This window comes from Heteronotia binoei, chromosome 2 (genome assembly GCF_032191835.1).
Source record: "Heteronotia binoei isolate CCM8104 ecotype False Entrance Well chromosome 2, APGP_CSIRO_Hbin_v1, whole genome shotgun sequence".
Taxonomy (NCBI): Eukaryota; Metazoa; Chordata; class Lepidosauria; order Squamata; family Gekkonidae; genus Heteronotia; species Heteronotia binoei.
This window is the reverse complement of record NC_083224.1, coordinates 173,425,794-173,445,936: the sequence shown is the minus strand read 5'-3', so window position 1 is coordinate 173,445,936 and position 20,143 is coordinate 173,425,794. Positions and strand designations below refer to the sequence as shown.

Genomic DNA, 20,143 nt, shown 5'->3' with positions numbered 1-20,143 from the left:
CAAGGCATAGTGTACACCTGTCATACACAGTATGCTGTCCTAGTATGGGAGCCTATTTGACACCTATTTCACATAGTATCCTGTTCTAGTATGGGAGGCATATTGCACAGCTATTGAACATAGAATACTGTCCTCATATGAGAGGCAGGAGTGCCAAAAACTTTTCATAGGGGTGTAGTTATTCTGATAATAAAGTGAAATGTTATTACCTTCCTTCAATTGGACTAGGAGGCATATTGATAAAATCCTTTGTGAGAGTAGACTGGTCTTTGGGAAGGAGTGCAGAGCATGTGGCTCAGGAGCCATGTTAACTTTGCACCTCACAGCTCAGCTGAAGCCTGTTCCATTTTGGTTCCCACAGGGGGGCATGATAGCCTTGCTGCTTTCCATCCTGTGCCTGGTGATGATCCTCTACACCCGTCGGCGTTGGTGCAAGCGCCGCCGGGTGCCGCAGCCCCAGAAGAGTGCCAGTGCAGAGGCGGCCAACGAGATCCACTACATTCCCTCTGTGCTCATCGGGGGCCACGGCCGGGAGAGCCTGCGGAATGCCCGGGTGCAAGGCCACAACTCCAGTGGGACCCTCAGCATCCGGGAGACCCCTATTTTAGATGGCTATGAATATGACATCACCGACTTGCGTCATCACCTGCAGCGGGAATGCATGAATGGTGGGGAGGACTTTGCTAGCCAGGTCACCAGAACCCTGGACTCCCTGCAAGGCTGCAATGAGAAGTCGAGCATGGATCTCACACCAGGTGGGAGCATCATCTTATCATGTCTGTACCTAACTGCCTCTAATGTGTTCAGTTGGATGAGTGTCGTCATGCCAAGCATAGATGTAGGTCCATGTTCTTCAAACTTTTCAGGCTTTTCAGGGCTCAGCTTTTAACAACTTAGTTAAAATAGTCATTCTGATATAGCAGTTAGAGTGCCAGACTAGTATGTGGGAGACCCAACTTCAGATCCTCACTCCACCATGGAAGCTCTCTGTGCGACTTTGGACCAGCCACTCTTTCTCAGCCTACATGAAGGAGGAGAGGACAATATTGCAAGCTGCTTAGGATCCCCATTGGGGAGATGGGCAACTTATAAATTATCTAAATAAATGGACTAATCCAGAATGTCTCTCTCTGGCTGCAATCACACATGCTAAATAATGCAGTTTCAACCCACTTTAAATCCACTTTCAAACTGGGTTCTGTCAGTTTACACAGTAAAATCCAGTGGGAAAGAGCATTGAAAGTGGATTGAAACTGCATTATTTAGCATGTGTGATCACAGCCTCTCTGTCGCTCTGTGTCTCTCTTTCTGTCTCTCTGCCTGCCTGTCTATCTTTCTCTCTCTCTCTGTCTCTCTCTCTCTCAGCCAGTTTGGTGTAGTGATTAAGTGTACAGACTCTTATCTGGGAGAACCGGATTTGATTTCCCACTCCTCCACTTGCAGCTGCTGGAATGGCCGTGGGTCAGCTATAGCTTTCGTAGGAGTTGTCCTTGAAAGGGCAGCTGCTGTGAGAGCCCTCTCAACCCCACCCACCTCACAGGGTGTCTGTTGTGGGGGAGGAAGATAAAGATGATTGTGAGCTGCTCTGAGACTTTGACATTCGGAGTGGAGGGTGGGATATAAATCCAATATCTTCTTCTTCTTTGTCTTCGTCTTCTCTCTCTCTCTCTCTCTCACACACACACACACACGTGCATATATCTTTTTTGCTCTCTTGAATGATTAAGATGCATATATATCGTGGGATGCCAGATTATCTGTTACTTTTAATTTGTTATGTTTTTCTTCACAATTTTTCTTGGGTTTTATTTATATATATATATATATATATATATATATATATATATATATATATATATAAAACCAAGAAAAATACTAAACACTAAAAGGGATCTCATAGTAATGTAGCTAGGGTGAAGCAGACTAGGGGTACAAAATGAGCCGAGAAGTCTGTAGTATATTAAAATTAATGTGGAATTACCATCATTGTTATTATCATCATTATTGTTTTCTTTTCCTTATAGAATGCTTAAGAATTTTTCCAAGATAGCAGATGAAAAGCTGGAGAACTGTTTACTGGGGAACTTAGTGAGGGCAGCCATTTTGCAGAGTGGCACTATAAAAACTGCACAATGACTTTTGGCATGCACCTGAGCCAGCAAAGGATGTAATTTTTTAGCATTTTATTGTAGTGGGGTAGGAGGAGATGGACATGTGACTCTGTCAAGCTTCTGTAGATTCCATCCCCCCCCCCCCCCACTTCTTTGTACCAGTGACAACATGGAGAGATTTCAACAAAAGTCCTCAACAGATCTTTGATGTTCTGATGTTCTCACTCACTTCTCCTCAGAGAGGCTGTCCAGGGATAACACAGCATCAGGTTTATATCTGGATCGATGAGCCTCTGAATTTGTTGCTGCTGGTTCCTGGTGAAGGAAGGGGAGAACCAGGAATCCATGCTTGGCCTATGAATGCCAAGGGGACCTTCTCAAACCCTGTTGCTGTCTGGTCTCCTCCTCCTACAGCTGCTGCTCATGCTATGCTTGGATAGCTGGAAATGAATACTTTCTCTTTCTTCCCTTCTCCTCCTTCTCTTTCCCTTTCTCCTTTTTTTGTCTCCTTTTCTCAAAGTTTTTGCCTTAAATTCTTCCTGTTCAGGAAGTTGACAATGCCAAGCTGTCCTTGATGAACAAGTACAAGGATAATATCATCGCCACCAGCCCTGTGGACTCCAACCATCAACAGGCTACGCTGCTCTCTCACACCTCTAGTAGCCAGCGCAAGCGGATCAATAACAAGTCAAGAGGTACCACCTGGAACTTCCCTTGGTGGGAACAGGGTGGGAACGGGATCGGCTGAGGGGAAGTGCCACGGTTGGGCATCCTGAAAAGAGGCCTACTAGGTCAGACTGAGAATGCATCTGCCTCACCACTCTGCTTTCAGAGTGGCCAGTCAGGAAGCCCACAAAGGGTACAATAGCAACAGCCCTCCCTTGTTGGTGCTCCCCAGCATTTAAGGTTGCTGATCCCCCACCCTTTGGCCACTGGTGGGGGATAGGGAGATAGAGTTTCCAGATCCAGGCTGGAAACATTTGGAGATGGAGCCTGGGGAGGACAGGGACTTCACTGGGATAGAATGTCATAGAGTCCTCTCTTCAAAGCATCCATTTGCTCCAAGGAAAGTGATCTCTGCAGTCTGAAGATGAGCTGTAATTCTGGGAATCCCTAGGTCCCACCTGGAGGCTGGTATTAAAAATAGCTAATTCCTGTCAACACACCTATCTGGCATGAATTTGTACTAACCCTCCGCCTTATAAATTAAAATCCCTCTCTATGAAGGGGAGGCATAACTTGTAAACCACATCCACAGATGCTTTGTGTTGCTTGGGGAACCGAGTTCCAAATTGGCATTGTTAATTCTTCAGGAAGAGGGGGACACGGGTCGCTGCTCTCTCTTAACCCATACTGCATTGTGCCGCTATCCTTTTCTGAAGAGGCTCAGGAGACACTGCTGTGTGAGCGTCATTGTCATGCAAATGTATTGTTGTCAACATTTCCCACTTTTGTGTAATGACATTGGTGTAGCTCAGGTGAGAATGACGACCCTGAGGAAGCCAATAGAGTGGTATTGTGGTCTGTTAAACAGTGTACTGGATTTGGATCCCGGAAGGAATAACTGTAAGGCTCATTGTTGCTACAGACTTTCACTGGCCTGAAATTGAAGGTAGGGCAATTGGTGGAAATGCTTTTCAGAATCAAAATTCATCACCTTATGATCCCAGCCAATGAGGGATCCCATATAGGATATGATGTCACAATGTTATGTAGCCTATCAGATTTAGCTGTGTGCTAATCACCTTATGGTGATTCCCTCCCCCAAAACCTACAAAAGGATTATTAAATTCATACAGGATCTCTGATTGGCTAGGATCATCTGTGCAAGTGTGGTCACGATTTCACTTGTTGACCTCACTCTCATTGGGCTTCCTTTGCCCTTTCAGCACGTAGCTAAATCTTATAGGCTACATAACATCGCGGCATCATATCCTGTATGGAATCCCTCATTGGCTGGAATCATTCAAGAAGGAATTAATGAGAAGACAAAAATGGCTGCCAAAGCAGCAGGACAAAACACCCCCTCCCCCCCCAAAAAAAAGATTAAGGAATTTTTTTGTGTGGGGTGTTCACTGAAATTACTGTTTTTGAGACAAAATAGAAATTCTGAGTTTGGTTCAGCACTTCCTCATATTCACCTGGTGACTTTGGATGCATCTCTTTATCTTTCAACCCCATTTTCCCATCTATAAAGTTAAATGTTTTGAAAGACATGAACAAAGTTTGTTTGTTTGTTTTTTCTCCCTCTCTTCCTTTGCTGATGCAGAGGAAAATATCTTGGGAAAACTCCATTAGCTGTTTTGATTACCGATGTCTTTGCAAACCGTTCTCGGTAAACTTAGCAATTCATTTAATGGTGTGCCTTTCTCTCACACAAAAAACGGCAATTGACATTCAAACGTACCTTGTTTGCAAGGCCCATTTCTCTGCTGAGTCAGGCACCTCATTTGAGCAACTCAAAGACATTTCGTTTGCAGCTCACAGTGAACGGTATTGCTTGTCATTTTCTGTCTGCGCAGAGGCAATGTTCGGCATGGAGGCTGGCTGGGCATTGACGCATGCTCGCTGTTATTTACTTTCTTGGCTTACATGTGTCCCCTGGGCCACCATCATAGGCAGGCCATGCACCATTGCAGCTGTGCAGTTGGTGGCATTTATTAGGCAGTGACTTTTAAAGCCTTACGTGGCCTGGGTCCAGCATACCTCCGAGACCGTCTCTTCCCGTATATGCCCCAGAGGTCGCTTCGTTCGGCCTCCCAAGATAGGCTGACTGTCCCCAGCCCAAAAGATGCCCGTCTTGCCTCTGCCAGGGCCATGTCCTTTTTGGTCCTGGCCCCAACCTGGTGGAATCAGCTCCCTATAGAGATCCGGGCCCTACCTGACTTACTAGCCTTTCGTAGGTCCTGTAAAACGGAGCTGTTCCGTCAGGTCTTCGGGTGAGGCGGCGGGCATCTGTCCACTAGATCAGTTGGCCTCCCCTACTGTATATCCTACTGCACTGACTCACTGCACTGTCCAGCTGCACCAGCTCATCAAAATTGTTCTGCTGAGCTATTTGTTTATGGAATAATTGTAATTGCATTTATTAATATATGATTGTAATGTGATTTTATTTATGGTGTGCTCCGCCCTGGGCCCCCGCGGGGGAATGGGTGGAATATAAATAAACTATTAATAATAATAATAATAATAATAATATTAATAATGATTTATTCCGCTGGTGCATGCCCGGAATTGACTGGCTTGAACTCCAGTTCCCAGGCAGCAGTGTGAGAATGTGTAAATGCAATTAACACAGATGAGGGAGGGGGCAAAGTGTGCCCTGGAACCCTTAAGAGACAAGCCATGTAGCTTTCCTCCTCTCTCTGCTCAAGAGGATCTAGACCACCAAGGAAACAGGTGTCCTGTGTGAACAGATCATGGCGGGGGGTGGGGCGGGGAGATAACCATGCAGGACCGGCTCTGCTAGTAGGCAAACTAGGTGATTGCTAGGGTGCCAGCCTTCTGGGAATGCCAAATTGGGCACCCCCATGTGACTCAGTGACATTATCAGTGCAGGGGGGGGGGCTGCCAGAAGGTCTACGGCCGACCCTGCAGCCATGACAAACAAAAAAAGTTGCATTCCAGAACCAATGAACACTGAATCAATTCAGGCAACATGGGCCGAGCTAGGGGACAAAGACAGGCCACAAAGGTGTGCTGCCTCTCAGTAGGAGCTAAACATTCACTTTTGTTGCTTACTTTTGTTGATCTTTTGCAACCCAAAGATGTTGGGAGGATGGAGAGGGGGAAACAATGTGAGAATGTACATGAGTGGAGCGTTTTCAGGGCTCTCCATGGATTGGGAGAATGCTTGATTGTTTGATGGTGCTGCTAACATTTTGCGATCCAAATGCAGTCTAAACTGAGAGTGATCAAACATCTTCATTTGGTGGTGGGCAGAGCCATCGGGTCTTCACTGACTTACTGCAACCGTGTAGAGTTTTCATGGCAAGAGACGAATGGAGGTGGTTTGCCATTGCCTGCCTCTGGCATAGTAACCCTGGACTTCCTTGGTGGTCTCCCATCCAAATACTAGCCAGGGCTGACCCTGCTTAGCTTCTGAGCTGTGACAAGATCAGGCTAACCTGGGCTATCCAGGTCATGCCACCCCTGTTTAGCAGCATGCAAATGGTGTTTACATGGGTTAGCTGCCATCACCTTCTCAGCTTTTTCTTGCTTTGATTGTTCATATGATTATATCAAAATTCCTTTGGTGTGATATTTTACTGATGCTTGTGTGCAGGAAATGAGCAGGAAATCATTTGCATATTAGGCCACACCCCTTGGCATCACCATTGTTGAGCTCATGGGTTTTTTTGTAGAAAAAGCCCAGCAGGAACTCATTTGCATATTAGGCCACACCCCCTGACACCAAGCCAGCCAAAGCTGCATTCCTGTGCATTCCTGCTCAATAAAAGCCCTGGAGAAAACACTGCAAAAAAGCAAAGGTGATGCATCAGACATGCAGTCATCCCAGGGTTTTTTTTGCATGTATTTTCCCCTTCCACAAAGAAAGAAAGATGCTGATTAACAGAGGAAATGGGTCAAATTGAACTGTGCTTGAGTTTCAGGATTAATTTTAGAAATTTCCCCAGTTAAGATGGAATTCAGGAAGAAAGGCAGTCAGTGCAGAGTAAAGCTTCAGCATGATCAAAAGAATAAAACTGGAGAAGTCTGTTCACCATGGCTTTTTTTGAGCAGTGATGCAGTTCCAGCTGGTTTGGGTGTGGCCTAATATGCAAATGAGTTCCCGCTGGGCTTTTTTCTGCAAAAATGATCCTGTGTGAAACAATGGTGATGTCAGGGGGTGTGACTTAATATGCAAATGAGTTCCTGCTGAGGTTTTCCCACAAAAAAGTCCTGCTGCTCACCCACCTAGTGCCTTCAAAGACTTGAAGGCGTTTTGATTGTTTGCTTCCCATTTTCTGCATAAGTATCTGCTATTCATAGATATGGGGGTGGGGGAATAAAGAGCTTTACTGGAGGGTGTCAAGACCTCTTAACAGTGGTGGCTCTTCCACCATTGACTGGTGCCTTGGAGTGTCTTCAGTGTACCCACACCCTCCATATCAGGGATCAATTGCAGCATATAAGCCTTCTCACCATACATATTAATCCCTGGGTCCCCTGCCTATCATAATGACAGACGTCTTGTTATTTAATACCATTGGCTATACTGTGCCCATATAGAAAACAGTGCCCCTGATTGTGATCTACATTTTGTGAGAATGAGTCATAATCTCTGGAGTGCATCCACCTCTGTGGGCCTTCAGGCACACCTCTGATCCTGATGTTCTAGCTCTTTCACCCTGCTGTAGCTTTTTCCCCAAGAGCCAAAGGTCTGTGCTGGGGTGAGAGCTTGAGGTTCAAACTGCACCTTAGAGGGAGCTGTTCATTTTCTTTTGTGTGTTCCCCCCCCTCCCTTGATGGGAAGCAATCTGCAGGTGTGACTGGAGAAAGGGTAAGCGGAAAAGAAACCCAGATCTGTGTGTAATGTGTAGTTTGGCAAGCAAAAGATCTCCTTGACGTCTACACCTGAGAAAAATGTAAAAGAGTCTACCTTTTCATCTCAGCAGGAACCCTTGATATGCACAATAAGACAACCCTTCTCTTTGCTGTTCAGTCAAGGGACTGGGGAGTGGAACGTAAGCTTTTAACTTTTAACAGCTGTTGTTAGCAATATTTTAAAGCAATTGTTTTATTCCCCCCCCCCCCTATTTTTCGATTTAGCTGGCTCTGCGTTTCTAAACCCTGAAGGAGATTCTGGGACTGAAGCAGACAATGACCCTCAGTTGACCTTTTACACAGACCCGTCACGGAGCAGGAGGCGAAGTCGGGGTATGTGAGTGGTACCACAAGGTGGGAGAGGAGATACTTTTGGAAAAGCTCATTTGAATGTACCAGTTCCTTAGTTCTGCAGTCCCTTCGACTTATATAGTCATGTCAGTTTGGTCCAGTTCTTACAAACTAGTGAGCTCTGAGAGAGAAACCATTTTGAACAAATGTCATGGGTAGGGTTGCCAGGTTGGAACCGCGAGGTCATATCTGACAGCGCTGCAGCAGCAGAAGAGGAATCAGGTACTACACAGTGCATTGGCCTCCCTCATACCGAGGCAGAGGCTTGGTCTGTCATGATCAGTGTTGTCTACTCTGGCTGGCCGCAACTCTTTTAACTGGAAATGTCAGGGATTGAACCTGGGACTTTCCACATACAAAGCCAAGGCTCTTCCACTGAGCCACAACCCCGTCTCAAAATATATCCCTTCCTCTGCTCCCCCTAGTCCCTGGTGTTTACTTCCACTCCCCTCTGAACATAAGGACATAAGAGAAGCTATGTTGGATCAGGCCAATGGCCCATCCAGTCCAACACTCTGGATCACACACACAAAAAACAACAACAGGTGCCATCAGGAAGTCCATCAGTGGAGCACCAGAAGCCCTCAGTTGGAGGATGAGGGACTTTCCCCCTCTTCTCTTTACCCACAGAGTCTGGTGGGGCTACACTAGCAGCGTCAACTTTCAAGGTGTTGGCTTTCAAACTTTCAGTTTTTGTGTGTGCGCATGTGGGGTGCTTTAGACAACAACATAAGTAACACAGCGATAGAGGGAAGAGAGAGAACTCTGCCCTAGAGAGCTTACAATCAGTTTTTTCAATACAGGAAAATAGCAGGCAAGCAGGCTGAATATGTACTATGTGGTCGTTTCACTTACGTTTGAGGTCTAAAGGGCTAAGCCAGTGATACACTCAGGAGTCACAACTGGCTCTTGGACATGCCACTTGTGAGCTCTTCTGAGCACAGTTCTCCAAAGTGGCACCTTCTTTATGGTTCAGGAAAAGTGGATAAGGCCTTGTCCAGTGGGAACTGTGGCCAGCAGTTGTTTCCCTCTTTGAAACAGCTGCCACTTGAGGAATGGAACAGCTGTGAGTGTCCTGGAAATGCAGGCCTCAGGCAAGGGACGGAAGGACATATGGCTCTTTGGGTTGATAATAACTGAGCATGTGTCTCTCCTCAACCCATGAAATAAATACCACTGACTGAAATCAAAGACATCAAAGAAGAGGAGGGTTTGGGAGGTAGATTGAAAGGAGACACGGGCTGGGTCCAGATGAGCATTTTGAGCCGGCACAGGGACAGGATGCGGGTGGACCAAAAAAGCGTGACCAAATGCTCGCAGCTGCCTCCCGTCCCACTCCTGCCCTCAACCTGTCTGAAGGTGTCCCAGTCACATCTCAAAAAGCTACCACTGAAGCAACTGCAGTGCAAATTTATGCTTTTTAGCCTTCAGGCCAAACGAAAAGTGAAGCTAGAGTTCTGTCGTGTAATGAGACCCTAGCTGCCAGGCTGAAGGGAGTCTGGAAGTCTTACCCTGTGCCATTTTCCCTAATAAAAATATCCACTTCTGGATGCTTTAAGCTCTAGTAGAGCTAAGAGCTAACCTGCCAAGCTGGGGGCATTTGGGATCAGGGATATTTATTTCTTTCCTAGCTTACTTCATTCATATTTTGCCTTTTTCATGGAAACTTGGCGAGGGGGTTAAACTCCCTTCTCCAGTGTCATGGTTCCAATTGATATCATACCCCCCTGCCAGCGTCTCTGTCAAGCTCCAGTCGCCAGCACTTTGCTCCTCCATTTTATGCTTCTTTTTCCTTCCCACCCCCGCTTTTTCTCTGCCTCTCAGATTTCAGCTACAGCATTTTTTTCCCTCTGCTGCTGGAGAGCTCTTTTTCCCCTCATCAAGTAGCCTATTCATGGCAACCTTGTAGGGTTTTTCAAGGCAAGAGACATTCCAAAGTGGTTTGCCCGTTGCCTGTCTCTGCATCGTGACCCTGGCATTCCTTGCTTGCCTTCCATCCAAATCCTGCTGAAGAGCTGTAGACAGCTTTTATGCATCTGGGATTCTGTGTGTTGTACTTGCCAAATGCCAAGAGAGAGCCACTCAACACATGCTTAGGTGTGAAAAAATATCGCTCCATTTGTACCAGATCTTCTTGCCTCCCCCTGTTCTGGTATTGGTGTTCTGGGGCATCTTCTCTCTTGGATGCTCCTGAAAACTTCTTTTCCCAGTAGTGTTGCCAGGTCCAATTCAAGAAATATCTGGGGACTTTGAGGGTGGAGCCAGGATACTTTGGGGTGGAGCCAGGAGCAAGGTTGCAACAAGCATAATTGAACTCCAAAGAGAGATCTGGTGATCACATTTAAAGGGACCACATTCCTTTAAATGCTTCCCTCCTCTGGAAATAATGAAGGATAGGGGCACCTTCTTTTGGGGCTTATAGAATTGAACCCCCTCATCCAATCTTCTTTTGGGGTTCATAGAATTGAACCCCCTTGTCCAATCTTTTTGAAACTTGGAGGGTGTTTTAAGGAGAGGCAGATACTATGCTGCAAATTTGGTGCCTCTATCTAAAAAAACCCAACCCTCACAGAGCTCCAGATACCCGCAGATTGATTATCCATTATACCCTATGGGAATCAGTCTCCATAGGGAATAATGGAGTGCCCAGCAGATATTTCCCTTCCCTCCCCCCACTTTCTGATGAGCCTGAAGTGGGGGGAGGGCCTCTGAACCGGGGGATCCTTTGCCTCCACCAGGGAATTGGCAACCCTATTTCCCAGCAATCTCACCAAATGAGCACAAGAAAGTTATAGGATTTTTTCTTTAATTTACGGTTTTAATTTTACACTCTGCCCAAATGACTGAGTGGAACTGTGAGATGCCACCAAGCCCTTCCCTCTGCTGCGGAGCTGATTGGGGAAGAGTTTTCTCAGAGCAGAAGAGTTTGAGAGCCACTGCTCTCTAGATAAATGCAGCTATAGATAAAAAATTGGAATGCAAAGCTTAAATTATCTGAAGCCCTCCCTTAAAGAAGGGCTCCCAGCAGAGCCGACACAATCCATCATCTTTTCCAGGCTGATAAACACATTGCTATGATAGATTTCTCTCTGCATGAGCTGTCTGAATGAGATCTTGGAAACCCAAGCCCCTGTCTGTTCTGCTCACACGTTGCCAATCCCTAAGGCACCCAAGTTGGCTATGTTGAGATGGTTGTCATGGAGAAGCCAACCCACGGGTAGGACTGGTGGTGCTGGGGCTGGTGGCAGAGGAAGAGTTAAATACCTCAAATGAGGTGGTCTTTATACTGATATCTTTTGAAGGTAGGTAGTGAGGCCTCCTTCTCATGGTGTGGCAACTGTTTCAAGCAGGAGTAGAGTTCAGGATGAGCCCGGCCTGCCTTGTTATTTTAAAGGGTAGATCCAGCCTACCTATTTATTATTATCTTGAGAGCCAGTTTGGTGTAGTGGTTAAGTGCATGGAATATTAATTAGGAGAACCAGGTCTGATTCCCCACTCCTCCATTTGCAGCTGCTGGAATGGCCTTGGGTCAGTCATAGCTCTTGCAGAGTTGTCCTTGAAAGGGCAGCTTCTGGGAGAGCTCTCTCAGCCCCGCCTACCTCACAGGATGTCTGTTGTGGGGGAGGAAGGTGAAGGAGGTTGTAAGCCACTCTGAGATTCAGAGTGAAAGGCAGGTTATAACTCCAATATCATCATCATCTTCTTCTTCTTCTTAACAGAAAGCAATAGAAATATAGTCAGAAGATTATATACAGACATACCACCACACTTCACCATTAAATGGCACATGGAACAAGGTGGGATTATGGTAAATTGACAGCAGTCACTGGAGGGGGCCTAACTTCTTGCATCCTGATATTTGAGGCTTTTTCAATCCAGTGATACAGAAGTCCCTTGTGATAAATGTCCCAAATCATACTAAAATTATTTTGATGTCTCTCCAAATTCCTACTAATATTTCACCAGAACTTGGGAATGTTCCTGGTGACTGTTGTCTTGGAGGCAGACGGGAGCAAGCTGAGTCAAGTGATCCTACAGAGCACACTGCGGAAGCTGCTCAGCTTGGAACCAGCCCATAGAGACAATCGAGTGAAGTAGCACTCTTTGCTATCATCCTCACAGCCTAGGTCCAAGGCCTCTGACCTCTGGGACACTGTCTGCACTTCAGGGCCAGCTTAGCTCAATTTGTTCCAGGGTTTTAAAAAATTATCTAGTTTGCTGCTGCTGCACTTAAGTGGCCAGAGGGCACTCCAGGCAGTAAATTTCTTCAGTTCCTCATTGAGCAGGTGCCTGGTGACACAAGGGGGCCAGTTAGATTTCTCCACTCGACCCCAAGAAATCTCCATCTTTGGCATGGCTCTCCAACTGAGCAGCTGGTGATGTTAGTGATAACCAAGCTGTTCTCAAAGTGCTTCACACAGGGTGCTGAATTGTGAGCTGCAGCTTTCTCTTAGCTCATGCACTGACTGTGCCTTTGACCCAGGGCTGTAGCTAGGATTTTTAGGTGAGGGGGCACCCTCTAAGCCATGGCCTCCATTGTGACTTGAGAGCTGCCTCCACTAGTAGTTTAAATCATGCAGGAGGACCAGCAGAAGCAGCTGGCTCTGGCCAGCCTCCCTGTGTGATTGAAAGACCCCGCTGACCAGCTGGACCAAGGAGAAATCACCATTAAGTTTTTTGGGGTGCCCATTCAGAAATTGCCCCTGTCCTAGAAGGATGCTTAGTTTGTGTTGTACCCATTTCTGAATCCTTTGTAATTGCTTCCTGTGGCAGCCATTTTCTGAATAGTCCCATCTCCCCTGGGAACCATCTTATGGTGATGTCTACTATTGTTTTTCAAAATTTCAAAAGTGCCTGCAGTCTCATCAGAGTTGGGGACTCCTGACAAAGGATTTTGAAAGGTTTAAAACACTTCCCGTACATTATCGCTGGGAGCTCTATAAATATTGTTGTCCCCCATTCTGTGGGTGGGAGCAAGCAAGAGTTGCCATTCCCCTGTTGGGGCCAGGGGATCCCCTGGTTTGGAGACTCTCCTCTGCGTCAGGGTTATCAGAAGGCAGGCTGGGGAGGAAATATCCTTTGGGCACTTCCTATGGCCCCCTGTGACACTGGTCCCCATAGGGTATAATGGAGAATCTATCCGTGGGTATCTGGGGTTCTGTTTTTTGAAGTAGAAGTAGAGGCACCAAATTTTTAGCATAGTATCTAGTGCCTCTCTTCAAAAAACGTTCCAAGTTTCAAAAAGATTGGACTAGGGGGTCCAATTCTATGAGTCCCGAAAAAAGGTGTCCCCATGCTCCATTATTTCCAAAGGAGGGAAGACATTTAAAAGGGATGTGGTCCTTTTAAATGTGATGGCCAGAACTCCCGTCAGAGTTCAATCATGCTTGTCACAACCTGGCTCCACCCCCAAAGTCCCCAGATATTTCCTGTCAGGCCTGGGGACCCTAGCAGCAGGCTCAGAGCCACTCTTTGGCTTGCCTAAAGTTATCTAGTGAATTCAGATCACATTGCAGAAAAGCAGTACATTTTTAGGACATTTATTTTGGTTCAGGTTGCCAGGCTTGGCCTGAAGTCGGCAGGAGTCCAGAGAAGGCAGAAGCCGCTGTTGACAATGGTGTAATTTGCTTCAGGGGAAAACCTGGAAGTGACATCATGCCACCCTAGGAATCATGATTCCTAGAGAAGACTGCTGTCAACTTCCAAGTATTCTCTGATGGTGATTTTTTTTTCTGCCTTGGAGTGGCCATGTGAAGAGAGGGTTGCCTGCAGTAGGTCTCTCACCATAGCAGGATTACCGACCCTAGTTTTGACAACTCTTTTGTATTTTGTTATTATCTGTGGCAACATTATCAGTACAGATCAGGTATTCTCCCTTCTCTCCCCCCATTGGTAATAAAAATATACCAGGCACATACGTATACCAGGTACTTAAGCTTGCTTAGCTGTATGCAAGACTTACTGCTGACTGAGCTGGTTGTGGATATAAGAAGAAAAGAAGATATTGAGTTTATATCCTGCCCTGTACTCTGAATCTCAGAGTCTCAGAGCTGCTGGGTGACCTTTGGTTACAATCTCCACTACCTCCCCCACCCCCCGCACCACAACAGACACCTTGTGAGGTGGGTGGTGCTGAGAGATCTCTCTCAGAAGCTGCCCTTTCAAGGACAACCTCTGCGAAAGCTATGGCTGATCCAAGGCCATTCCAGAAGGTGCATGTGGAGAAGTGGGGAATCAAACCTGGTTCTCCAGATAAAGAGTCCACACATTTAACCACTAGACCAAACTGGCTCTACCTACCTTCAGTAGATGGCATCCCTGCTATTTTTGTATCTTGGTAGCTAAATTGCTTGTATTCTAAGTCAGCCAAGAAAGCAATTTCCTAAAAGTCAGAGTAATCCTATATACTGTACATGGAATAGTTGGACATGCATTAGGGTTGCTATCAGTGTTCCCTCTAAGCTGAGTTAGTGTGAGCCAGCTCACAGTTTTTAGCCTCTGGCTCACACATTTTTGTCTTAGCTCAGGAAGGATGGCCCCAGAGCAAACTAATTTATGCAGCAGCCAAATAGCTCACTCACAACTTTAATGCCAGTAGCTCATAAAGTAGAATCCTCACTCACAAGACTCCACAGCTTAGAGTGGGCATTGGTTGCCACTCTTCAAGCGGTGACTGGAGATCTCCTGGGATTAAATGATCTCCAGGCGATAGAGAATCAGTTCTCCTGGAGAAAATGGCTGCTGTGGAAGGTGGACTCCATGGCATTATATCATGCTGAAGTCCCTCCTCTCCCCAAGCCCCATCCTCTGCAGACTCCACCTCCAAGATCGCCAAGAACTTCCCAACCTGGAGCTGGCAATCCTATCATACCTGTTAGTAGAAGCCTTTTAAAAGAAACACGCACACACACACACACACACAAACCCAGACCTTCAAATACATGGCAAATAAAAAGAGATCATATCTTATTGTTGTAATGAGGAGCAGCTACACTGCACTGGAGTCATCATGATTTCCCACTAATACTGCTGTTAGCAAGAGTGTGCATATTTTAGGAGAGGGCCGACAGTGAATTGCCTGCATTTGGCCCACAAGATGCGCCACTCCGACTGCATGGCAGCTCACGGTCCATCCATCTGGATGCCAAGCTGCCTTTCAGAACTGAATCTGTTTCAGGGAAGAAGGGATGGTTCGTGGTGCAGTTTGCACAGCTTGTCAGATTGGAACGTGCCACCTAGGCATCAAGCCAACATCTGCACTCTTCAGTTTCAACAAGTAGCTTTCTGGAGGACTGCAAAATAAAGCCCAGGGGTGGGGGCAGCTTCTCTAGAACTGCTGTCAGATTGCCCTGTTTAATATTTCTGCTGTTCTGAAGTTGCACGCTATGTCTTTGCTTGTCTGAGCATTTATGCCTCGCCATTCTCTATGATTCATGGTGGCTTTATAGTACATAACAATATCCAAGTTACAATCAAGCCCCAGTTCACCACCCCCAATATAATAGAGAGCTGGTTTGATGTAGTGGTTTGAAGCTGTGGACTTTAATCTGGAGAACTAGGTTTGATTCCCCACTCCGCCACATGCAGCTGCTGGGTGACCTTTGGTCAGTCACAGTTCTCTCAGAGCTGTTCTTTCAGAGCTCTCTCAGCCCCACCTATTAACAGGGTTGTTATGAAGATAAAATGGAGGACATAAACCGCCTTGTGTCCCCGTTGGGGAGGAAGGCGAGAAGTAAATGAAATAAAAAAAATAAATAAGCTGGTCCCAAGCTGTGAAGGGTATTAGAAGTCAAAACCAGGATCTTGAATTGAACTTGGAAATCAAGTGGCAGTCCGTGAAGCTCTTTTAAACTATGCAAGACCATAGCAACAATCATTTTGGACAAGCTGCGATTTCCAGGTTGTTTTAAAGGGCAGGCCAAGGTAGAGCACATTACAGTAGTCCAACCGATATGGTATCACCATAAGTTGCAGGAAAAGTAATCTCTGCTGATATGACTTGTCCCATGACCCCTCAAACCACCAGGAGTAGGCAACTCCTGACGCGCATCTCTGGTCATTCTGCATGACATCCATGGCTTGATCTCTCTGCAAGCAACTGAGGCACTGGTAGCACTGCTGGGGCCGACAGTGCAGGAGAAGGCAGCAAACATGGCTTATACCCAGCATCGGCTGCCAGACCTGCACAGCCAGCAGCCAAGTCCAAGGTGGTTTCTGCAAATGCTGGCAGTGCTGCTGGTGCTTGGCTTCCAACCCTGTTTTGTCTTTCATACCTAGTTTGTTTCCTGGCACATCAAGCATTGTCTCAAGTAGATGTTACAATTGTTCCAGTTTAACTTATCTCAAGTGGTTGTTGGAAGGATACAAAACAGTGGGATAAGACAGAGGGGATAGTCCTGGGTTCCTTGGAGGAGAGGGGGGGAGATATAAATATGTAATCAACATCATCCGTATGCAAAGATGGAGGCTGAGGTGGCAGAACCTGTTGAGTTTGATCTAGTACATCATTTCTGCTGTTGTAAGGACTTCCACTTGCAAAGTGCCAATTTCTTGGCTCCCTCCCCCTCCCCTGTCCCTGATTTGGGGCGGGGCTAGCATTTCAGGTTTCTGCAGGAGTGGAGGATCCAAGAAAATTGTGCTCTGCAGGTGGGAGTCCTTGCATCTGTGGAAAAGTTGCATTGGATCTAACCCATGAGCTAATCCTGAAGTTCTGTCTGTGCACCTCATTTTTTCCCATTTGCTTTAAAACTCAGCTTTCTAAAGTGACGTCAAGGAAACTGCACAGATAAACATCCCCTCCCCCTACACACACCTCTCTCAGGGCCCCAGGCAGGGTAGGTAAGCTACTAAGCACTTAATAACTTCAGGTTTGACTGTGCTCCCCTCCCCTGCATATCTGAGATTTGCCTTCTGCCCTGCTGGGACATCATACCAGCTGTCAGAGATAGGAGCCAGCAAGATGCCTTGATGCCCAGGGGACGTGGATAGAGGCAGCCACTCAGGAGTCTGGGTCTGAGACAGTGATGGATCCAGGGGAGAAGGACTGGGTGGAGTGAAGTGCTCTGCGGTGGAGTGCTGTTAATTACCCTGGGAAGTTGGATGTCTCTGACCTTTGGTGCTGGTCATGAGGAACGCTTCTCTTTGCAGCTACATTTCCTCTTCTTGATGCTGTTTCTGGAAACTACCATCCAACCTAGTCCTAAATCAGATGCAAAAAGGACAAGCCTGTGTTATCTTTATTCCCAAATGAGATTAAACACAGTGTGTCCAAGATCTTGGGAATTCTCATACCGTGCCCTTCTCTTCTCCCTCCCACAGCTCTTCATTTAACTACACAGTCCACTTCCTGCTAATGTCTACCACCTGGACATTTATTTGATCCTAGACTGTAGGTTTCACCAGGACTTTTTTTGTAGGAGGAACTCCTTTGCATATTAGGCCACACACCCCTGATGTAGCCAATCCTCCAAGAGCTTACAGGGGTCTTAGTACAGGGCCTACTGTAAGCTCCAGGAGGATTGGCTACATCAGGGGTGTGTGGCCTGATATGCAAAGGAGTTCCTGTTACAAAAAAAGCCCTGGGTTTCATGACCCCTCTGGATAGGGAATGGATCTCACCAGGAGCCGGAGAGAGAGTCGCAAACAGATAATTACAACAGCGGAGCAACATAAGGCGCAATTGCAGTGTTTTCTGGGTAAAAGGATGGCATCCATCTTCACAAAGAAGATGCTCCCCTCATGCACACAATTGGGCATGTCAATGTGGTTGCCAACCCTTAAAAGACACAATGATATTGTGCAAGGAAATCACAGGGAAGTGGCTCCGATGGGGCTGCTGCAAAGATTAAAGGTGACCTGAATTTTTGTAAGGTTTCCAATTAGGGAAGAGAGTTGGCACAGAACATCTCTCAGAAGCCAGAAGGAGCATGGCCAAGAACGCATCCCTGATAAGCTCCCACCTTAGAGGGACTAGATAGGAGGACGAGGGAAGCGGTGACTTAGATAATCACCCCTCCTCTGCAATGAGATAGTCATAACTGAACTGACCTTGCTGCTGCTCCAATCTAGACACAAATGTCAAGAAGCCAGGATCCTTTCCTGAGGATGGTTCAGCATACTCACGTATTGCCTCTATAAACGCAGAGGGTGACTTCTAAGTCCATTTGGGCTTAGAAGGGCATAACTCTGCTTTGGAGAACACTGTGAAAGGCATACAGCCCTAAATCGGGAAGGGTCATTGTGGATCACCCAGTCTAACTGCTCAGTGCAGGAAAGCCAAAACTAGAGCCTCCCCAACAACTGTCCAGCCTTTGCTTAAAAACCTCCAGCAAGGGAAAGCCTCCTGCTTCCACTCTAGGTCACTGGTTCCACTGTGTGACTCTTCTTGGCATTAGGAAGTTTCTTATCATGTTCAACTGGAGTCTGCTCAACTAGAACAACATACAGGCTGAATCCAGACCACTAGCTCAGGGTGGCAGCGTGCTGACCCAGAAGTGAGCTGGAGGAAACCTGAGAGCCCTGGAGCATCCAGACAGCCTGAAGAACAGCGAGAGGCTGCGGGTGCCCCAGGGGAGCATCCAGAGTGTCACGTGCCCCATCCACTGCTCCCCGAGCACATTCTGGGTGTCTCCCAGCCGTCTGGATGGCCAGGGTGGTGCCTCAGAGACACCCCAGCAATTAGGTACCACTTTGCAAGTGCTTCCTTTTTGAGCCAGCTCCAGGTGATTCCAGGACAGGTCAGGGGCGGGAGTGGGACGACAGGCAGATGTGCGTGTTTGGACATGCTTTTTTTGTGCGCTTGTCTGCCATCCCTAGGGTGGCTTAAACTGCCTGTCTGAAGCCAGCCTTTGTCTTGCCTTCTCCAGCAACAGAGAACAGCATGGGTTCAGGCCATGGCTCAGTGCTAAAACATCTGCTTGGCAAACAGAAGGTCCCAGGTTCAATCCCCAGGACCTCCAGTTAAAACGATCAGCAAGCAGGTGATGTGAAAGAGCTACCTGAGACCCCTGAGAGCTGCTGCCAATCTGAGTAGACAATAATGACCTTGATTGGCCAATGGTCTGATTCAATAGAAGGCAGCTTCAATTTCCCCTTTTCCATGTAACAGCTCTTCCACTGTTTGTCAAGTCTTCCCATAGTCTTCTCTTTCCCAGGCTAAATATACCCAGTTTCTTCCCCATTTACGTGTAGGACATCTTGTCCACATCCACCTCTCCCTTTTTGGACACACAGCCTGTGCAGCTTCTCTAAATCTCACACATCTGATGGCTCATTGGCACAAGTAGATAAATGATCCCACCAATCAAGAGCCAATGCCACCATCTTGCCTTTCTCTTGGAATGGTATGCAATCATGTCCTTCAGTATAAACCAGTTATGACCCACAATCGGTGACTATACTTTCCAGAGTCCAATGTGTTGGGGTAAAGGAGTGTGGAATGCTCTGAGTTCCTGTAGGATCTCGTTTCATTGATCTGCTGAGAGGCTCAGCTATTCCCCCTGCCCAGAAAACTTCATTTGGTTTTCTTCCATTTGTCCTTAAAGCAGGTCGCTTATAGAATACCTGGCTTATTTTCCTAGGTTTGATTAGAGAAGCTGGCATGGGTCCAGAGGAGGGCAACAAAGATGGTGGGGGGTCTGGAGACCAAGTCCTGTGAAGAAAGGTTGAAGGAGCTGGGCATGTTTAGCCTGGAGAGGAGGCAGCTGAGAGGTGTTATGATCACCATCTTCAAATACTTAAAGGGCTGTCATATAGAGGATGGTGTGGAATTGTTTTCTGTGGCCCCAGAAGACAGGATCAGAACCAATGGGTTGAAATTAAAAGAGTTTCCAGCTCAACGTTAGGAAGAACTTCCTGACCGTTAAAGCCGTTCCTCAATGGAATAGGCTTTCTCGGGAGGTGGTGGGTTCTCCTTCCTTGGAGGTTTTTAAACAGAAGCCAGATGGCCATCTGACAGCAATGGAGATCCTGTGAATTTAGGGGGAGGTATTTGTGAGTTTCCTGCATTGTGCAGGGGGTTGGACTAGATTACCCTGGAGGTCTTTTCCAACTCTATGATTCCATGTTGCTGTTGATCCTACACCCAGTGTTGTGGCCCAGGACTGAGAGAGATGACCTTTGAGTTCCTTCTG

At 46.8% G+C, this 20,143-nt stretch overlaps 1 protein-coding gene across 1 annotated transcript in view; it reads left to right on the top strand.

The window, feature by feature from the left end:
* ASTN1 (astrotactin 1) overlaps positions 1–20,143 on the top strand; it is a 287,830-nt gene that overhangs the window by 126,802 nt on the left and 140,885 nt on the right. Inside the window, 4 exon segments of the mRNA XM_060233049.1 lie at positions 362–755; positions 2,632–2,663; positions 2,665–2,806; positions 7,887–7,994. Of these exon segments, the coding sequence (XP_060089032.1) occupies positions 362–755; positions 2,632–2,663; positions 2,665–2,806; positions 7,887–7,994 (676 nt within the window).